This window comes from Rattus rattus, chromosome 7 (assembly GCF_011064425.1).
Source record: "Rattus rattus isolate New Zealand chromosome 7, Rrattus_CSIRO_v1, whole genome shotgun sequence".
Taxonomy (NCBI): Eukaryota; Metazoa; Chordata; class Mammalia; order Rodentia; family Muridae; genus Rattus; species Rattus rattus.
The window spans coordinates 102,087,392-102,109,780 of NC_046160.1; the positions used below are offsets into that span (position 1 = coordinate 102,087,392).

General features: G+C 41.4%; 1 protein-coding gene across 7 annotated transcripts in view; it reads left to right on the forward strand.

The window, feature by feature from the left end:
* Nucleotides 1–22,389, forward strand: part of LOC116905663 (neurexin-3) — a 793,437-nt gene that overhangs the window by 102,616 nt on the left and 668,432 nt on the right. For all 7 annotated transcript variants that reach the window (XM_032908632.1, XM_032908638.1, XM_032908639.1 and 4 more), the window contains exons 3-4: nt 4,236–4,253; nt 22,201–22,230. In XM_032908632.1, the coding sequence (XP_032764523.1) occupies nt 4,236–4,253; nt 22,201–22,230 (48 nt within the window). The remainder of the gene's footprint in view (nt 1–4,235; nt 4,254–22,200; nt 22,231–22,389) is intronic.

The following is a 22,389-nucleotide window of genomic DNA, read 5'->3' on the forward strand; positions in this document are numbered from 1 at the left end:
GACCCACATGAAGACCAAGCTGCACATCTGCTACATATATGTGGAGAGCCCTTGGTTCAGCCCATATATGCTCTTTGGTTGGTGGTTCAATCTCTGAGAACCCCCAAGAGTTCCAGTTAATTGATTCTGTTGGTCTTCCTGTGGAGTTCCTGTCCCCTTTTGGGTCTGCAATCCTTCCCCCAACCCTTTCATAAGAGTACCCAAGCTCCATAAAATGTTTGGCTAGGAATGTCTTCATGTATCTGAGACTCATGGCTCTTAATATGATCTAGTCCAAATGGAAGATGTGGTGGAAGGAGCCTCTCCAGAGAGGGTCACAAAGCATAGTAGTGGTAAATGGAGGGACCATTTTTCCCCAATAGAGGTTCCCTTGCAACAAGTTCCTTCCTCTGAACTCATGGCTGAAATCATTGTTGAATATGTAATCAGCATCTGTGAAAATAGATGAAAATGCCCTGATTGACTGCTCCTCTGGTTGTGATCCTGAAGAAAGAGGGCAAAGGGTGGTGGTGGGTTTCAAATCCCTTCCTTTTTTGCATCTCCTAGTTGGAATGGGGAAGTATGGAGGGAGGTGGCTTCAGTCAGGAAGAGTTTCTATCAGGATTTGTTTACTTTTGAGCACCTTTTGAGCATCTGACTGCTGAGTGGCAGAGCTGGGAGTGAAGTGGAAGGTTAAGGGTTCTGGTCCTCAGAACTCTTTGTCCTATCAGTAGAAAGCACCAGCAGAGTGTGTCCTGTGTGCAGCCCTACAGGTGATGTGTTCTTGCCTAAGCAGTCTTCATCAGGTATGTATAAGAATCCCCTTCTTCAGGTATTAGTCAAAATATAACATTATTTCCTCTGAAATGCTTCTTTAGTAATCTTTTCTGACATGGGGACTCCTGCTGACACTTACTTTGTTTCTTCTTTCCTCGTGACACTAATCACTATGTCATGTCGCATTATAAATGTATACCTGTATTATTTATACCTCCCATTTAAACCCAAGAGTATCGCCTGTTTTGTTCATTCATTGCTTGTATCTTCCATGGAGAAAGTATGGTCTGGCCTATAATTGTCACTTCGTTAATATGCATTGAATGCGAATACAGAATTTCCATGGATACAGCTCGCTAAGATAGATACCTTGAGGATCTCTGTTTATAGAAACGGAGATGGAGTCTCAGAGATGCTGAGGCAGTTGCCTGTGAGAGGAAGGCAGAGCCAGGATTCCAGATTCTAGGTCAGTTAACCCTTCTCTCTCCTACAAAGAGGCCTTGATTTCTCCCCTGCTGCTTTAATGAAAGCATGGAGTCAAGTACAGAGGCAATGTGTAGATGGTGACAAAGATAAAAGCTAGTAATGTCCTAATAATTCCAATGAAATTTCCTTGGAGGGCTTTCATTGGCTGGGGCCTGGGTCACATGTCTGTTACTGGTCCAGAAGATAGCATTTTTCTAAAATCTGAGTGAAGTCACAGGGGCCTCCTCTTAGAACAGGGGTAATCTTTCCCAACACATGGATTAAAGGTGGGGAGGGGCATTCCCTAGAAGAGAGCTGGGATTGTTTTAAGAGAGACAATACAGAAGCAGCCAGGTTTCTTACCCTTTAGACATCCTCCCATCCCCCAGTCCCAAGGGATACCTTTTCTCTTTACCTCCTGCCATTTCCATTTCATTATGCAGCCATGGGGGTTGGGGTAGAGGTGGTCAGAATTGAGTCCATAAATCCAAGAAACTTACTGCTTCTTGAGTTGTCTGTATTCCCATAGCTGGAACAATGATCATAAGGGCCCACTGACAGACAGGAACCGGGCTTAGATATTATTCTCCCACACCTGCCCAGTGCAATGGACTTTTTAGGATGTTATTGTTGCCCTTCTGTGTTAAGAAGAGTTACTGTGTTTTTGTGTATGGCCACAACTGCACTGAGTTAAAGTAACAAAGGATAAAACAGAAGAATTAACCATGGGATTTTTTTGACCCCTGGTTCTGCTCACACCAGATTCCCCTTCTGCACTGATGGATGGGGTGTGGAATGGGGGCTAAGGTCGAAGTATTCATCCGAGTTCATAACTAGAAGCATTGCACCCGAGTCAGAGGCTTACTTCCTGTGGTCTCTTGGTGTTTCCAGTGAACCATCTGGTCAATAAACGTTGGCAATTCTGTCTGTGGTGATTCAAATGATAACAATCAGAGCTGCTACCGTTTATGCAGTGTTTGCCTGGTACTAAGTGCTTTGCAAGCATTTAAGTCTTCTAACACCCCCATGGGGGAGGCTCTGTTCCCATTTTTATAGCAGAAAGAAGATGAATTAGAAGTTCAGTGATTGGCCACAGAGCAAGCTGGGATGTGAGCTCAGATCTGTCTGTCTCCAAGTTTAGGATTGTAATCACAGTGCCAAAATGGGTAACTAATCAACATGTAAAGACCATTGGGGTTCCAAGGGATCCTGTCTCGCTGGGTTTGGAGCCCTCAAAGGGTGTGTATGAACAGCGGTGTTGACATTCTCACCACAGATATCCTGTTTAATTAAGGGGTATTTTAAGGAGACCACTATTCTAGGCAATCCATCCGTCACAGTTAATGGCCCCACTTAGTTATTCACAAAGCATCCGTCTCCTACCCACCTCTTTTATTTTACCTCTTTTCTTTCGCTCTTACCACTCCACTCCTAAATCTAACTTACCAAAGGGGGTGTGTCTAAGGAATGACTCAGAGTTCTCTCGAAGTCTCTTTGAGCATATATAGCTACCAGAGATTGCAGGGCACACACTGGGTGAATCCTCAGCTGTTGCTCTGACTATTTCACTCCCAGATGCTAGGGCACAGCTCAATCTGGTAAGAGCCCTGGATTTTCCTAGGATAAAAGCCCTAAGGATGTGCTGTACCAATCTGATTGCAGTTGTTTCATTATTGGCATGGAGAGCATTATCTGTCTTGTTCTGGCAGCAGGATAAAGCCACAGAGGTTTGATGATGGGGGTAACTCATGGGGTAACTGGGAGAGTGTCACCTATCTTTTCTGTGGCATAAGAGTGCAGCCTTTAGCCTACAAATTAAACAGGATCCTGTATGTCGTGAGAGAGCTGGGCTTCAGTTGAATGAATGTTGAACTAGATGGGTCTCAGAAATGGAGGATTATTTTCTGAGCTCTGTCACTGAACTGGTTGTGCAACCTTGGAAAATCTACCAGTGTTTTTACCACCACCTCCCCCCCACACCACCACCAATAACAACAGCAACAGTAGATAAGCCTTTGGTCTTCCTGAATCACCATTCAATGATTCTAAGTGCATCCTCCATGATTGCCTGGTGTTCTGTGGTTTCCGAAACAGCCTCCTGTTTCTCCAGCATAGTATGTGCTGCTAAATTGAGTTTTTAACAGTGCCTTAGTTTCTAAGCACAATCCTATTTCAATCTGACAGAGGGAGGAGGAAGAAGACATTCCATGGTTGATCATGGAAGATTATGGGAGTGGACTGTTCTGTGTGTCTTAAAAGTTCAGTGGCTTCATTCATGTGTCAACCTTTCTAGGACTCTGTGTTCAATTATGGTTGACAAAAGTGATTTGCATGGGTAATCTTTGTCATTAGTGATGGAGTGAAAAGCAAGCAGAAAAATTATCAGTGCTGAGAAGCAGAGTTTCAATTTCTATGGTAAGTGTTTGGTTCATACACACTCGTGCACACATTTCTGTCTGTGATGAAGGATGGTCACTGAGAATATGGAGAGGCAGGGGACTGTGAATGTTTTGTCATCTTCTGCCCTTCTGCCCTACATACTAACTAATGCTGCAGCCTGCTCTTAATGCTGATGCCTCTTTTTCTTCCTCAAGGGAGTGGTTATTTCGTTTTTCTCTCTGCTGGGAAACCTCGCTTGACTTTGTGTCCAGTGTTTGGTACCTGGGAATGAAGAAGATTTTCATGGGTGTCTGTGTGTAGAACCAACCAGAATATTTTAACCAATATTCTTACAGGATTCTAGGTTGCTTGGCTCTTTGGAGCCCTATCTGATTCCAGGATGATATCTTTCCGGACAGATGGACAGCTTACCTCTTTTGCTACATGCACAGTGAAAAGGGAGCTTGACTCCCTGGCTTGCATGGGTGGTTTTTGGGTGAAGGTAGAAATGTGGGAGCTTGCATGACCTTCGTACTCATGCAAGAACACATGGTATTGTGTGTGGGTGCACTGCTAACGTTCATCTTTATTTCTCTCTCCTCTCCTTTTCCTTTGCTTTGAAATTGCTGCCCCAGATGTCAGTCAAGGTCCAGGTGAGTCTTTGTTTGCACAGCTGTTGTGGGAATTTGCCTTCTGCTAGACTGTGCATGGTTTGATTCTGAGTGACCCCTTTTCCCAGGGATTAAAAAAAAATCTTAGTATGTTGCATTTTCACTGATTTTAGAAGAAGAAATGCCTTGAAGTAAGGGTTTTTTTGCTGGCTTTGAAGAACTATTTTCAAACCAATGGAATGTGTTTCCCTGGCTTAAGTGATTGCTTCCTTATGAATTCTATGTGAATCAAAGAAGTGGAAAATTAACATCTTGTGGAAATATTTTAAAAGCTGGTGTGATCCAATACAATGAACACTTTTGCCTTGTTTTATAGCTATAGCTTCCTGTGGTTAAAAGCTGATGCTATCACCTATTCAACCCAGAAATTATATGGGTAAATGAAGGTTTCTTTCTTCTATATTCATTTTCTACAATGGTATTGATAATATTCTATTTATTATCTAATTATGCAAGTAATACATGTTCACTGTAATAAAACAAAATGAAGTGTTTGATTGAATTTTGTTAGTAGAAGCACAGAAGGCCCATCACTGAGATAACTGTGTATTTCTATTGAAATGAATGCTCACCCAGAGTTCTAGTTTTAAGCCTTATATGTGTTTGGGCCTACACATGTATGTGAATATATGTGACCATGATAGAGGACCCAATAACTCATAGGTAAGAAATGTGAGATGATTTAGAGATCAGATGTAGATCTCTTCTAAACTAGCTGGAATTTTTAGTTAAGAATAGTGCATTGCCAGCAGCAAACCACTGAACTGAGAACGGGACCCCCGTTGAAGGAATCAGAGAAAGGACTGGAAGAGCTTGAAAGGGCTTGAGACCCCATATGTACAACAACGCCAAGCAACCAGAGCTTCCAGGGACTAAGCCACTATCTAAAGACTATACATGGACTGACCCTGGACTCTGACCTCATAGGTAGCAATGAATATCCTAGTAAGAGCACCAGTGGAAGGGGAAGCCCTGGGTCCTGCTAAGACTGAACCCCCAGTGAACTAGACTGTCGGGGGGAGGGCGGCAATGGGGGGAGGGTGGGGAGGAGAACACCCATAAGGAAGGGGGGGAGGGAAGGGGATGTTTGCCCGGAAACTGGGAAAGGGAATAACACTCGAAATGTACATAAGAAATACTCAAGTTAATAATAATAATAATAATAATAAAAGAATAGTGCATTGCAAACAAGAAGGGAGAACATCTTAGATATCTTCATGTTGACTTATTTAGCCCTTTTTATATTTAATCCTTAAGAGCACACATATAAGATAGACACTGTTCTCTACACAATTTAACATACATAAAATTTAGGGTCTGACAGGTTAAATAGTCTTGCCAAAAGTCATGTAGTAATAACTGAACTCTAAAACCAATTCATACTTTAAAGGTATATGTTAGGTTCATTGCTGAAAATTCCCAATGGCTGAGGAGCTTGTAAGTATTCCTAATGTTATAATTGCCCATTTGTTTGGTTTTGCTTAGAGGTAATATGACTTTTTCTTTACTGCCATCCCTTTTTCCAAATGACTATATCCTTCATTGTTTTGAACATCTAACATAGTCACTCATACTCTGGTAGGGTTCTTCTGATCATTTTTATAAATGGGATTATACTGTGTAAGAGTACAATATAGTTATTCTTACCAAATAGAGAGGAGGTTTTCTATCTGTTATTTTTCTGCCCCTCTTTCTCCTTTATTTGAAACATAGCACAGACCATACTTACTGCAAAAAGTATGACTAGGGTTGGAGTCATAGCTCATTTGCTATATAAACATGAAGACCTGAGTTCTATCCCTACATCCCATATTTAAAAACAAAGAATCTCAGGGCAGAGTTGTACTTTGTAGTCTTAGCACTGGGGAAGTAAAGACTGGCAGATTCCTGGGGCTGGCTAGCCTGTCAGGCTAGACTTCTTGCTTGGTTCCAGGCCAGTGGGAGACTAAAAAAAGGTAGACATTCTGTGAAAATGACACCCAAACATGTCTTGTGGCTCAAATGACATGCATACATCTGACATGCACCAGCATGTACATACAACATGCTGCACATGCATACAACACATGTGCACATACACACACACACACACACACACACACACACACAGAGAGAGAGAGAGAGAGAGAGAGAGAGAGAGAGAGAGAGAGAGAATTAAATCTATTCTCTCTATTTAAGAAGATTTTAGTTCAATCCTTCACTTGAAAAATATGTACCAGGTAATGGGGATGGGATGATAAACCAAACAGAAAACAATCCCTGGTTTCATGTATTTTTATTCTAAATGGGGACAAGTACATGGACACATACATATCTACATATGTGCGTATATATGTGTACACATTATATGCATGAATTAATCCATATTTTGTCATGTGATGACTGCTAAGTGGTGTGGAGAAGATAGTATATTATAGAAGAAAAATCACTAATTTATAGAGAGTGGACAGAAGAAGCCTCTCTTGTTGCAGAATATTCAATCCAAGGAAGTTATGTAGTAAGATGGATATCTCAGGTCTTGGTTTGCAAGGTGTCATTGAGCTTTGATCTTCCTGATTGATGACAGAGATGTTTCCAAGGGTGGTTACATGTGCCTACATAGTCTTCCTGCTGAGGAATGAATGGAGCCAAAGCTCAGCCTGCATTTCTCTTCCCCAGCCTGTGTTCATGGGGAACCCTTTTTCTAATTCTCACAAGGTTACAATATTGGTCCTGTGTGTAAAAAGAATGCTAGCGGGACCACAGGCTACCTTTGATCTATTCAAAGGGGTGGAGGTCTGCGACTGCCCCTTCTTTAGATAATAGCAACTGTTAATGCCCTCCATTTCTGACACAGTTTCATTTAATGACCGTTATCTCACTTTATTTTCTTAATAACCTTCTGAGGTATGTGGCCTGAGCCCCATTTTATTACAGATTAAGTGGGAGTCAGGGAGGTTAAGGGACAAAGTTATACTCACCCAGTTACTTAATAGCAGGACTGATAGGGGTTTTTCTTTACTCTAAATTTTTTGACCTTCGTTTTGTCCTTGAAGTATCTAGGGATGATTACCAAACCTGTCACTCCTCCAACTCTTTTAGGTTTTATCTTTCTTTTCTTTTTTTTCTTTTTTCTTTTTTGTGGTTTCTAAGCCGGAAGACAAGCCATGATTTAGATCCTTCGGCTGTGGCCATGGTTCTGGCAGGAGCTGGCCTGCACAGTTCAGCTCTCTTGGAGGGTAGTGGCTAGCTTTCTACCATCTGTCAGCTCCCAGCCAGGCAGTCTGGAGTTACCAGTCCTGTGGCTAGGACACCTGAAGCTGTTTTTTTGGTTCTCTGATTTTTCCCCGCTTCTTCTCAGGAAGACATATTGGGGATTTTATAAGCTAATGTAAGTAAACTGTTTACCCAGAGGCCAGTGTAAGACTATGAAAGTGATGATTGATTCATTGATGAGTTTTACATGCTGAATACACTGGTTAGAAATAACCCTACTTTAAATGTAGTTTGAGATGGGACTTGTGGGCAGAACCTTTCCCAGAGTTCCAGAGATGGGCTCGAAAATCTTTGACAGTGAGTCCTGGATACACGCAAGTTCCACGGGACTACAGTGGAAGTTTACAGCCTCTCACCCTAGGCTAGGGAAAAAGATTCAAAACAATAAAAGCAACAGTAAGCCTTTCTAGTTCCATGTTCAGGTCTTGGGAAGATGGCTGCGTGTTCTGAGCTCCTCCAGGTGGGCATCACTGCAAAGGAGAAACCTTCTAGGGATCTCCAGTGGTCACCTCCTGCCAGTGACTAGGCCTGAACCTCAGAATTCACCTGCCATAAGAGTATATACTCTTATTCTTCTAAAGCCCACATTTCCATGGTGACTCTGTAGACCAGCATCATGTCTTGTGTCTGTACAACTGTACCTGTGCATAGTACATGGAACCCAATCCATGTCTATTAAACAGAAAGAGTAGCCACAAGTCTGAGAGACAATCTCACTCTATAGAGTGTCCTGAGACATAGTAGAGCTTAAGGGGTGTATTGTTCAAGAAATACAGACAATATGGTTAAGGAAACTGAGGCCTTCAAAGATGTGTAGCTCGTGTATTTTCTGGAAGGGAGTCTGTCAGGTATTTTAATCCGTCTTTTCTCACTGGGATTTATCACTTGTCTCCCTGGACAGCTGTGGTGGGCAGTCCCATCCCTGATCTGCCCTCAACCTTCTCCCTACTTCTGAATGATCCAGAACTCTCTGCTAAAAGGAGGAAAGAGTAGGAAAAGCCCTCCTTTCTACGCCTCTCTCTTGGTACCCCTCACTGCTGCCCGAGGGCTGTTTATGGTGCTGTCAGCCTCTCCCCCTCAGAACAGATAATTTCTCAGGCTCTGCTTGCTGATTAGAGCTGAAATTTAAATGAATAACTGTGACCTTGTGGATGTGCCCTAGTTATTCACAGGCCCAATGAAGAAATAGGCCTCTTGCTCTGTCCATCAGAGCTCTGGCAAGCACAGGAGGAGGAGGAGCTCCTGTCTGCAGGGGCTGGTCAAAGGCCTGGTCTACCGTTTCCAAAACTAATGCTGTAGCTTGTGGCTTCCACTGTCAGCTGACTCTTGACCTCTGCCCCTCATTGCCTTTTCACTTCAGTGTAAGTTGGCCAGGTGACCTAGTTATCTGTCCTGAGCATTGCCTTGTCTCCAGGGAGTTGCACAGTCCAGCTGAGGGATGCTGATGTGAACCTGCAGGCAGGAGACAGTATCTAACATGTGTGACTCAGGGCTGTAGATTCAAAGAGGATGCTGTTGAAGCTGCATTGTGCATCAGGGCAATCAGTACTGGCATTTCTGAGAGCTGAGTAAAAAAGCAGAGGCTCCGGGCAAACCTAGAGATATTAAGGCAGATCATCATTTTATCAAAGGCCCAAAATGTCAACGAATTACTCCTTGACAAACACTGGCATTAGATTTCCAGTCTCTCCTCCCTTTGGGCCACTTGGGCTGACTGTACTGAGGAAGTTATGGATCACCTCCCTCAGTCCTCACCTCTTATGGTACACACTGTATGAGCTACCTGCTCGGTCTGGTTGACAGGAGGCGCAGGATAGGCGATTAGGGATGGGAAAGAATGAGTATTTATCCACCCCTGAGTGTCTGGGGCCCACTTTTCAGGTATGTTCTGTGCAACAGCTTTAGATGCTACAGGAAGGACAGCACTGGTTGGAGTGGGTTTAGCAAATAAATATCGAGGAAGGAGCTTGACTGTTAAAAGCAATCAAAAGAATAATTGGCCACACCAAATGTTTCCAGAATTTGGCTTTTAATGTTCATAAAGTTTTTACCCAAGGTTTTTTTTTTTAAAGGTTTTACCCAGTGATACTCACTCCCCTCCTATTGTCTGGGGCTGTGTGTGAGCTGAGAAGCCTGAGCTAAGTGACAACCTAAAATGCCATCCAATCCTTTAAGGAAATGCTAGGCCACCCTGGGATACATAGAACACAGACTTGACCCAGATGCTGGGACTAATCTGACTTCGTGACCCCACCAAGGGGTCTGACCTGTTCTCATTGTTTTACCCTTGTGGGCTCTACTTTCCCTGTCTGTAAAACAGATGTGGATGCTTGGCTCAGCTCCATGTATAGTCTTTAGATCTTAGATAACATGGTAAGCAGTGTGTAATACTTGCTATACGAAGTCTCATTTGATTCTTGCAATAAGAGTTTCTGTTTTGTAGATGAAGATTTCCAAAGGTTAAAAAGACCCTGAACTCAAGTAAACATCTTTTCCTTGTCTTGCTCTCCTTAATATCCAGAGGTAGGCTCCCCATATACAATGTAGAACTTCTCCACACACAACAGATGCCCCACCCATTTCAGAGAAGTGGGTCTTGATTTTCATGCTTCTGGTCTAGAGGTACCTTTAGATCCTTCATAATGGCCATCAAACTTGGCTTAGGATAAGTAAAAGGGGACAAGGGGACTAACATGTCAGGTTCCCACCATTTTACAGATGAAGGACCCTAGGCTCTAAGACATTAAATCCTTTGTTCAGGGTCAGAAAAAGATATGCTCCAAGATTTAAGTTAAGTTCTAAGTGTCCCTATGTGCAGTTTTTGCTTTATCTGGGATTTGCATATACTTGGCTCAGAATGCAGCTAGCCTACCTCGGTAATCAGTTTTCTCCCCTTTAATGAGAAGGATTTGAGTCAGGAGGTTTAGGAATCTGTCCATTGTGAGTTCTTATGGACAGATCATCTGACTGGAATTCTTGGGAATTGAAAGAATATCTTCTTGTCACTAAGACTAACAGTTCATGTCTTCTGTCCTGCCCATACTATAATTTATCTCTTCTTTCCCATTCTTTTGAATAATAGTCCCACTTGATTTTTCTCTTATTACCTTACTAGGAAAAACATTTGACATTTATTGAGCTTATATTTTGAGCCAGTCACTGAAATGCGAAGTTTTGCATGTGTTATTTCATTCTTTAGACGCCCCCATAAGGTAGATTCTGTTACTAGGTGTATGTTTCCTATGAACAAACTGGCTCACTTGTTAGGTAACCAGTGCCAATGCATTAAAGTTGGCAGAATACATTATAAACGCCATGGCCTGGAGACATCTCCCAGGGCATTCTACCAGAGAATACATGAATACCACAAAGTTCACTCCTAGTTATTATTGCATATCCTTAGCTTTGAAGGGTGCCAGTACATCGTAAAGACATAATGAAAGCTTCCTGGGTGGATGAAGAATGTGCAGGACTCATCCTATAGTTTTGCCCCAGGGTCTTATGGAAGTCATCTTTTTATTGGGGTTTACCACGAGACAGAAGGTAGGTAATTGAATCAATTTGTATTCAGTGCTCTTCTTAGGCCAGCTTGGTGGGAGATGCAGGTTACAGAGAAATTCATCTTTGCTGAATATAATTGGATTGGAGCGGGTACTTGGCTGGACCAACAATGCTCACTTCCTATCCAGTTGCCCAGCCCAGGTCTGGGAAGACTTTGGTTCTCATAGCTGTAATGGGATGAGTAAGGGGCTGTTACCAAGACTGCTTCTGTCTTTGGCTATCTTAAAATCGCAATCTTGAAGCTTTCTAAAGACTTTTAACACCTTCTCCTTTATTGTCTTAGAAAGGCAGACCTAGGCCAGTGGTGGTGGTATATATTTGTAACCCCAGCCCTAAGGAGGTTGAGGTAGGAGAATCATGAGATCAAGGCTAGCCTAGGCTACATAATGAGTCTGAGAACAGACTATATAGTATATAAAGACTCTGTCAAAGGGAGGAAAGAAAGAAGAAGAGGAAGTGGAGTGAGGGGAAAGAGCGATGTTAAAAAGGCACACCATACCAATGGTTTCAGACACATTTCATCCATCATTTCTGGAGGGCAAGATGAGAGTTAGAGCAACATCCTACAGCTTACGATGGTCTGAGGTCATCAGATACATGTGTGGGATGCTTCTTTGTTACTTCAATGATGAGAGGCACCAGAAGCATTTAGGAGGAAAGGACAGTGAGTTCCAAGCGTCCTGTGGTATATGGGAAAATCCGTGCACAGATTTGTGCTACTCAGAACACCATTGATAAGAACATAGAATAGTTATTCTCGGGGGAAAATGAGGCTATAGATCCTCCGCCTTACCCAGCTAAGTCACATAGCCCGTTCATGGGGGTCTAATCAGGCTTTAGACCAACTATGGAGGTCTGGTAAGGACATAGGCTGTGCTGGCCAGTTTGCTGGGCCAGGCCTCAGGAGGGGTGGGAGATGGAATGAAGCCCAGAGTCCAGGACAGTGAGTTCCCTTGTGTAGCAGCTTTGCTGACTGAATACAAATGGAAACATCTGAGGATGCAGTGGGCAAGGGTCCACTAGTGCTGCCAGCTTATTAGAGAAACGATGCAGGGCTTGGGTGGGTGGTACACACCTGTAATTCGGGGCACTCGGGAGGCTCTGACAAGAACGTTGTCAGTTCAAGGGTAGCCTGAACTACATAGTAAGGTTTATCTCAAATCAATCTACCAGTCACTCAAAATGTTGGCAAGATACAGGAGGGGTCAGAGAGGTGCCCTGAACAGATCCGTCTTCTAAACCTGGACAGACATTATAGGTTTTCAAGCCCTTGCTGTGGACTGTGAACTGTGCCATGTGCTTCCTTTGTGGTGTTGCATGCGATTTGTGTTGTTGCCTTGGGTTCTGGGGCATGTTTTATAGGTGAGAGATAGACACGTTAGAAAGAGGCCTACAAAAGTTAACTTATCCCATAGCTCAGAGTTTGAGGTAGAGCTGGGAATTGAATTACACTTTGGATTACAGAGAGCAGAGGTTTGCAAAGCACCTCGATGGCCTGGAGAGTTAATAAGAAGAACCAGTCTCATTACAGAAAGAGTTCTCCCAGGTGAGTCTGACCTGGCCAAAATTAGAGAACCGCTGCTGAGGAAAAAGTCAGGTGGAAGATGAGGGGTGTGGCACTTCACTCTTAATCTTACATGCACATGGATGTCAGAGGAAGGAGGGAGGTAGAAAGAGAGCAGGAGAGTCATTTCCCTCTGTGTTCCAGTGACATCAGGCTATCTGGCTACCATCCTCACAATTTACCCTTCCCCCATATCTTCCTTCTGTGCCCCCATGATTTCCAGCAGTGAGGGGAGTGTCTTATTCTTTGAGGAAAGAGACTTCTCCATGCTGCATGCCCACTGCTTGCCACAGGATCTTATTAGAAATCAGTTTGTTTTGGATGGAAAGGACCGATTGGGTCATCAAGACTCAGTGACAAAATTTGGAGTTCTTTTGTAAAATTTGATTCACACTTACTTTGAATCCCTTTGGCAATGAGCAGCTCATTGATCCCTTGGACTTTTCATTCTGTTCCAGCAGGGCAGAATATTTTAGAGCTCATTCTTATCCTCAGTTACTACAGCTTTCCACACCTGTGTGGCTTTTGGGCCTTGGAGACCCACAGGACAGATCTAATTACAGTCTGAGTGTTTGAAGTCAAGGCTTTTGTCTTTGAGGAGTTTCTTTTCTAAGGACTAACACATCTCCAGTTTCTTTGGCTATTCTCATCTAAGGGTTTTTATTCTTTCATCTTGGTTGCTGTGTTATTGCTCCCCGAAAAATGACCTTTTTCTTTTCTTTCTTCTCTGGGCCCATTCTGCAGAAGGCTGCCCACACAGTATACAGTTCTCTTGGTGTGATTGGTATCAGCTCATTGCAGGCAGCTCTATTGCCCTTGTTCTAGAATCTGCACCCATTCAGGGCAGCACCAAACACTTTAGCTTTCTTTTAATGACTATAGTGTTAAGCCGAAGTTGAAGTCAGTGAAACCTTTTACTATTTTTGTGTGGACCGTGAAGCCATTTCTTCCCCCTTCCTGGATTTGCACAGTTGCTCTGTTTCACTTAGCATGGGGCCCCTCTTTGATTCTGTTAAATCTGGCACGCCACGATCTGTTTGGATGCAGTTCTTTCATTGGGACATCAACTGTTCTTTCTAGTCTTATGTTAGTCATGAATGAGGAGCAGTTTCAGAGAACATCGTGACAGGGAGATCAAGGACTTTCTCTATTGTGGGATGAGTCTTTTCTGAAAGTCATTCTTGCTGATCCTTTAACCCTTACAGAGCAAAGCATGGATGCTTTCGTCTCTTTGCCATTTCTGGCATTCATTCAGAAGGAAGTCTTGCCACTTCTTCTACCTACTAACAGGAGGATCAGGAGACTGCGTAAAAGCCTTTGACCTGTGATTATGCCGTATTGATGCTGTCAATGACTCATTGTCATGATTGGAAGCAATACTGTTTAATTCAGTCACCATGCCATCGGAGCAAAGTTAGCCTCGAGGCAAACAATGAGCATCTAATTCAGCTCTTACCCTACAAAGGGAATTAGAGACATGTGTCTAGCTGGTCCCTGCTTAAAGAACTAGTATCAGGACCCCTTCTTTCCTGTGTTCTGGAAACAACCTCTGCCACCACCACTGCCACTGCTGCCACCGCCACCATTGCAGTCTGCCTGTTCAACTGATCTATAGCACTATGCCAAGTTTGTAGAAAAGGTGGTTTCTCAAGTTTTAGCTCAGGATTTATGTTGGGGAGTCATCTAGAAGCTTGTATAGCTCACCTGGAATGGTAGTAGGCTATCCTTGAAACCTACCATTGTGGTCATGGGTATTATTCTTAGAATTGTACTTTGAACCAATTAAAATTGTTATTTTATAATAGGTCAGAATGAGCCAGATATTAAGATCCTCATCTGATTTCATGTACTATGTTGCTTGGTCTATTTGTGTTCATAGATCTTAGTGTTATGGGGGCTTGGAGTAGTTAGTTCTTAAAGCATCTTGTGGATTCTCTTCCGTTACTTCCTCACTCCACCTTCTGCTCATGCTGGATGTGTATGTCTCTTCGTATTGCATGTACAGCTTTTAAAATGATTGACAGTGGTACTCATATCTTTACCTAGTTTTCTAATATCTGGGAGAACATGAAAGTTCTTTCAGCCATTATGCATTTGCTATGGTTTTTGAGTTTCTGATTATCCTCTATCTACCTGGCTCATGACATTTCTAATATATGATCCCATCCTCTGACCCTAAACCATGTGTTTATTAACAGTCAGTCCTGAGAGGAGAGGAGACTTGAACTTTTTAATTTCTGGAGTGTTGGAGATACAGATTTCTGCTTGTGTGCCAGAATTTATATTTACCCCTTGATATTTTTTGAGATGCTATATAGCCTATGCTAGCTTCAAATTTATGATCTTCGTTCCTCAGCCCCTGAGTTCTAGGACTATGAGCACATACCAACAAGCCTATCCCTTAAAATTAAATCTCATTTTTTGTCTTTTTCCATTCTTTGGATCCTAATTATAGTAACTAGTAAATTATCTATTCATCTGAGCTATAGGTCATCACAACATCTAGACAGTGATCTATTAATATTCTTGTCTAAATCATTGATCAAAATATGGGTCAGTCCTGGGGTAGACTGTCAGTAAGAGCGAACTCCTGGGAGAAAAGGAGACTACAGTCTATAATGAAGGTCAGGAATTGCCTGGAGAAGAGCTGGTCTTGAGCAATTGTGGACTTAAGTAAATCTTTGCTTCCTCTTTCCTTTAAGCATTGTCATGACACCTCATACCTCTGTTTCATCTAATGTGGCAAACTATAGCCTAGATACCTCATTCATCCTTTATTCCAAATACTTTGTACACCACACTCCTGTCTTTGAGAGGAGATCATTAATCTGTCTGTGTGGATGATCTTCTCATACAATAATGTCAAAAAAGCTGAGTTTGAATATGTCTATGTCTAGATTTGTATCATCAAGAAGGAAATGGTTTAATAACCCCAAGACATTGTCCCATAAATGAAGAACCTCATGTTTAAATAGAAATATATTGTGGCTGGAAAGACTACTTAGTGGCTAAACACTTACTCCTCAGGAACGAGGAGCAGAATTCAGATCTATAAAACACCAGAACCCACTTACATGCTGAGTAGATGGTGTGGCCCCCCTGTAATTCCCACCTCTGAAGGTGGAGACAGGGCATCCCCAGAATGAGCTGGCTGGTAAGAGTAGCCATACTGATAGGTTTTGGCTTTGGTTGAGTAGCAATGCTTCAGTGAATAAGGTATAACAGTGCTTGAGTATGTGTCCTGACACCAACCTCTGATCCCAAAGGCAGATGTTCATAAATACAAACCTATGAATTATATGCAAAAAAGAAAAAGGATTAGACATATATATTAATCTACTTCACTTTCTAAAATGCAAGTCTCAGTGTGAGGATTTTTCCCCCTACTTTCCCTAATTCCCAGTCACCCTGCTCTAGAGACTAGGTCATCACAGCCAAGATTTTTGCCAGCCTTTCCATATTCACTGTCTCTTTCGTTTTTCTAAAAATGCAAAGTGAATGTTTCCATTACCTTTTGATTTTATGTAATTAAAAAATTCCTCATGGCTCTGTAAGAATTCAGTGTTGGTGCTTGCAACAAATAGTGACATTTAATGTCACTCCCTTAATACATTAAAAAAAGATGATAAATGGGAATTTATCACTTGGGTGAAATTATCTTGAAAGTGAATGAATTAAAAATCCTGGAAGATATAACTTGTTTTCTCCACCCTGAATCTTTTATCTTCCTCTGTCCTTTTATGAAATACTTTCTCAATCACCCCGTCAGGTAAAGGAAGGAAAGAAGGAAGGAAGGAAGGAAGGAAGGAAGGAAGGAAAAATAGATTGGAAACCATCTTATCTAGATGGAATAATACTATTTTGAGAGAGAGAGAGACAGAGACAGAGACAGAGACCGAGAGAGAAGAGAAGAGAAGAGAAGAGAGAGAGAGAGAGAGAGAGAGAGAGAGAGAGAGAGAGAGAGAGAGAGAGAGAGAGAGAGAACATTAGCTTAAATAATGGAGATCTTTAACTTTCTGGTCTGATTCCTGAACATAGTAGTATCCTTCTCTTGCCTGTTTCAATAAATGGTTTTTAGTCTCTGAATTAGTCATTCTCATGACAGGCTTCATCATAGCCACAGCTGCTGATAAATGACTTAGCTTTCATAGTCATTTCCATTTTTCCTGAGTGGCAAAATCAGCTATCTCCATGGGGGTTTTCCCCAAGGGTATAACAGTTTAGGCAGCCATATGTATTTTTTGCATATACTTTACATATGATTTGCAGTCTGTTTCAAGGCATTTCAACTTTGCATGTCTTACTGATTGGTGATATTTTCTTCCTTTTGTTCTAGTATATACTCTGACAACCTGTGTATCACAGACATACAGACACAAATGCCACTTAAAGGAAAAGAGGAGGGAATCATTCTGTATCTATGTTGGGATCCAGACTGTTCTTAGATCCAGCCAGAGTAGCACTTTGTCAGGGTTCAGATAGAAGACACTTTAATTCTTTCCTTCTATTATTGTTGTAAATATTCCCTAAAAGGTACTGCAGTTGCCTAAGAATCCTATTGTTGGCAATTCTTAATGCCATGCCAATCATATAGCCATTTATTCATATCTCCTGCTCCATATCACCTGTCTTAAATGGGTTTTCATTGAATTGAGTTTTGAGTCATAATTTAGTCTCTGTTTAAATCCAAAAATCTAAGGTTGTTTTAAAAAGTTATAACCCCCTTTATTTCCATGGGCCCTTGACTCAGCTTATGTATTTATGACAGTCTTGGAATGTCAGATCCAGAATGAATGCCATATTTTAACCCAAGTCAGCAAGCTAGCTCTGAAGCTAGATGTGTGATCATGGGATTCACTGATATTAGCATTCATTTTAACAGTCCTGAGGTTGACCAGAAAGCCCATTTTCATTTTAACCTATTCTCCATGAACCACACATATAACCTATATCTAGTGTGGCTCCCATTCTGTTTCTTACTAATTATATGCTTCTTGTTTTAATTTTTTTGAGCATTATTTTTTATGGACACCATACAGCTCTATTTTGAAAAAATATAATTAGAATAATGTTGAATCCATAGACAACTATCCCACCCTTACAAGGTTAAGACGTAACTTGTTTCCTTTGGGCTTCCCTCACTTATTTACCTCCTATACCATGAAGAGAATGTTTTAAGTCTTTACATTCAGCTGGATCCCCTCTCATACCATTGTACTATAATGCTAAATGCTTGATGGACACTGTTGTTTGAAAATTCTTTCTCTTCAACTTTACCCTGTATCTGCCTTTGTTTTGTTCCTTTCATTTATCCATGCTGTTGCAATAGTCATTTTCTTCAGTGTTGTTTTCTCCAGGTCATTTGCCTGCCCATAAACCCTCAGTGTCTCCCATCAGCTGTAAGATTAAGTCCATTTTCTTGTTGAGTCTTGAAATTTATGGCTTCCATGTTTAGATTATTAGGATTATCTACTTTTAAAATATAAGCTAATTATATGTGTCCATTCCTTTATCAATAGAGTACACTATTTATTATATACCTGCCATGTGCCCAAAAGTGCCCTTGTTTCTGGAAATCAGAACAGGGTAGTGTTGATGCTACCCAGAATGCTAACTCTCTAAATTTTAAGCCATTTTTAAATGCATGTGTATGCATGCATTTATATGTGCCTACATGTGCGTAGGTATGTGGAGGATGGGTGGGGTGGACAAAGAATAACTTTGATTGTCTACTTCCTTTGGGATAGTGTCTGTCATTCACCTGAAGTTGACAGATTAGGCTAGACTAGACTGGGCAACCAGTGAGTTTCAGGGATCCTCCTGTCTCTGTCTTCCCCTTTCTGGGGATTACAAGTATGAGCCAAAATGTCTGGCATTTTTATGTGGGTTCTAAAGCTCAAACTCAAGTGTTCATGTTCACAAGATTAAGGTAAAAATGAGCCATACCCCTAGTCCTTAAGCAATGGCTAAGGCATATTTCAAGTCTCCCTGTTATGCAGGAACTTTCTCTGAATAAGCAGCATCCTCTTATCAGTCCTTACTTGCCTTATTGCCTGGATTCATAATTTGATACCTAGCTATTAGATACTCCCTATTAATTTTTTCATTCAGCTCTCAAGCATATACTGAGTGTCAGACAGTAAATACGCAAATGTTTCTCTGTGTGGCTATAATTTTTATAGCATAGTAGGCCTAACAGCAATTATTACACAGCTCCTACCATGTGTAGGCATGTTTTCTCATGAGAAAGACAGTGTTTCTCACCTTGACCCCTTTTGGGATTGGCTATCAGATATTTACATTATGATTCAACAGTAGCAAAATTACAGATATGAAGTAGCAACAAAATAATTGTATGGTTCAAATCATCACAGCATGAAAAGGCATGAAAGGGTCTCAACATTAGGAAGGTTGAGAATCATTGACATAGATTTACATTATTATATTTAAATCTCAAAGCAGTATGTGAAATGATCATAGTTACCCATATTCTCTAGATAGGAAAAATCGAAGTCCAGAAACATACAATAATTTTCTTAAAGTTACAAGGTATAAAGTAGCAGAGATGAGATTCTAATCTGGCTCTAGAACCACTTATTAAATTTCCTACACTGTCACGCTCCAGTATCAAGCCATCTGTGTGAATATAAACACACACACTCCTTCCCTGCTAGTTGCTAAATTCCTGGAGGCCAAGGAATTTGCTGTACTTGTATTTTCATTCCCTGGTCTTTGCATATAGGAATACTTCATTAGATTGGTGTATGGGTGGCTGGTACCTTCATTAGCTGTTAAAAGAGCTGAAATTTTTTTATTTGCTATTTTCAAAATTAAAATATAATTCCATCATTTCTTCCCTTCCTTTCTTCTTTCTAACCCTTTCCATTCTCCCCACCCTAACTCATGACCTCTTTTTTCTTGGATTATTGCTGACATTTTAAATGGCAAACAGTGTTTTGAGGTAGAAAAGAAACTAGATTAGAAAAGACTATTCCAGAATTAATGGTTACTTTATTCTATAATCTTAGAGGATAGATTTGTACAAGAAAAAATTAATATATGGCTCTTAATAATAAAGTAAGATTCTTCTTACAAGACGTAAAATAAGAAACAAACCATATGCTGGCCTTCTCCCTTCTTTCATCCTTGTTGGTTCCTGGTGTGATTGTCTATTTTGCTCCATTCATCAACACCAAAGTTTGACGTTACAATTCCATGCCTGCATTCTTGGCTTGATATGTCTACTTAAAGCTTTTTAGAGAAGGTAGAAGATGAACATTTTTCCTTGACTGATAATGCTACAATGATGTAGGTAGCCTAATAAAAGCTGATAAGTACATATTTGAATTAAAAAAGCACACACACACACACACACACACACACACACACACACACAGTGGTAGGTTATTTGCATTTTAAAAGGATTCTTCCCTTCACAAAAGGCAAAAGGATCCACAGCAGGGTTCCATTAAACATCCAATTCCTCTTACTGCATTTATCATATAATTTAATTTACCAACATTTGATTTATTTGCCACTGTAAAGGGGTAGCTCTCAAAGTTTTATGAGCATAGGAATCCTGTGAGCAACTGATTTAAGTTCCAGGTCTTGCCCAGCCCTTACTCCACCCCAGGATTCTAATTTAGCATAGTTGGCATGTAGCCCTAGATCTTTACTCTTTATCTTTATATTTTTAGGAAACACATAAGCTGGAGTCCCACTGGTGGATTTCTCTAATGCCTTCGTACCTTTTACCACAAAATAGCCAATTTATTCTTCATGGCGGAAATGCTACATACATTTTTGGATCAGATGGAATCTTGCATCTCCTTCCTACTCCTGTTGAAGCTATAAATATCTTCAGTCTCAGGTGTAAATTAGTCGTCCCCCACCCAAAGTTAACCAAAAAGCCTTTTATGCCCCCCTGTTTTATTCTGAGAAATCTTTCCAGATCTTTACTCTTATTTCCTGAAGGTGACAGAGATCTCTGGATTTGTGTATACCCCCTCCCTGTCATTTCTATTTCCACAGGCGCCCACACCTGCCCCCACATCCTTTGTCCTTTGTGCTTTTTTGACTATGATACTGGTACCTAGGACTTGGCCCAGAAGCATCAGCTATGGTGGAAATGTTGTTTCTGTGTACCATCTCTTACACAAATCTAAGCTCCTTTCCGCTCTCTCCCTTCTATTCCTCTGCCCTGAAGACCAGAAGAAAGAAAAGAAAAAGAAAAAGAAAAAGAGAGCATATTTCTTTTCTTTTTTAACAAAGTAAATTGTGAGGCTCACCTGTCTTGGCATAGTTCCATTCCCCCATGACTGTTAATCCTGCTCCTACCACACTGAATGCCAGAACCTGAGCTTTTAAAATATGATTATAGTTTAATGAAATTTATTTAAAAAAATAGACTCTGTGACATTTATGGCACGTGCATCTATGTATTTAATATATCACTGATCTTTTAAAAGTCAGTTTCTTGACCTACATTTAGCCCCTGATTACTTTTCTAAATCTCTAGTAATCTCCAAAACATTCAGAGATTTCCATACTTTAGAGGGCTTTTTGTCCTTTATTAATCCTCTATATCCCTGAGTTTTGCTAGTAGAAGATCTCCGGGGTGATCTGGGTTTTGTGAAATGTTTTCCCTGGTACAGAAACAGCTTAAGAGCAAACAATTCATGCAGTTTGCTATTGGTTAGAAACCTTTTCTATTAGGTTTATCAGAGCTGATGGTTTTCTTGTGCTGTAGCTGAATTTGCCTCGGGTGAAGACGCTCCAGAAGTCCCGTTAATTGTTTATAGGAACATTGTAGGCCTTCTTTAACCCATTCAGTTAAGGGATTGCTCTTCCTCATGGAACATGGGCCTTCTAATACATCAGAAGAGTCTACATCTGAATGGAGTACGGTCATTACTGGCAAAGGTGAATAAGACAGAAATGGTCTTAAGGTAGTTTGAGCAATCCTTACAAGTAGGAAGTCTGTTGATGTGTTCAATATCATACAATTTCTGTTGAGAACAATACAATGTGTAGGGAAAGAAATGCATGGTACTCTCTGGATGGTGAGATTATAACTGATTGTCTTCTTTGTTTATCCTTTGGACTTACCCCGGTTTCTGCAGTGAACATGTATTACTGATGCAAGTAATTTGAAAGAAAGAAACCGTTACCTGATACTTTGAGTCTCTTTCCCAGAGACTTAATCTTAGTAGATCTATCTCAAATCCTTCAGATTGCCTAGAATAACAATAAAAAGAAAGCCCTTGGTATTATCCAAAACCTGCTCTTTAGATGGGAGGGCCAGCGTCTCCCATAGCATGGGGGCTGGTGTTCAGGTGTGCATGCTGGTGGGTGTACATGTGTCCTGTCAATACTTCTTTTTCTGTGCAAGAATTTAGAGAAGATTGCTTTGGGATTTTAACCATCTTTTCTTTTTTCTTCTTCTCTCCTCCCTCCCTCCCTCCTCCCTCCCTCCTCCCTCCCTCCCCTCCTCCTCCTCTCTCTCTCTCTCTCTCTCTCTCTCTCTCTCTCTCTCTCCCGCCCCTCCAGGCCTCTCCCATCTTATGATGAGTGAACAAGGTAGGTGTCTGTGCTGTGGTCCTGAGATGCCTGAACTGCTTGCCTCTGCACCTCTGGCTGCTCATTCAGAGCCTCCTCCACAGAAGGCCATTTGCTGCCTGTGCCTCCTGCTGTGGGCCAGGCTGGCAGCAGGGGTCACTCTGCTGTGGAGGAACACCT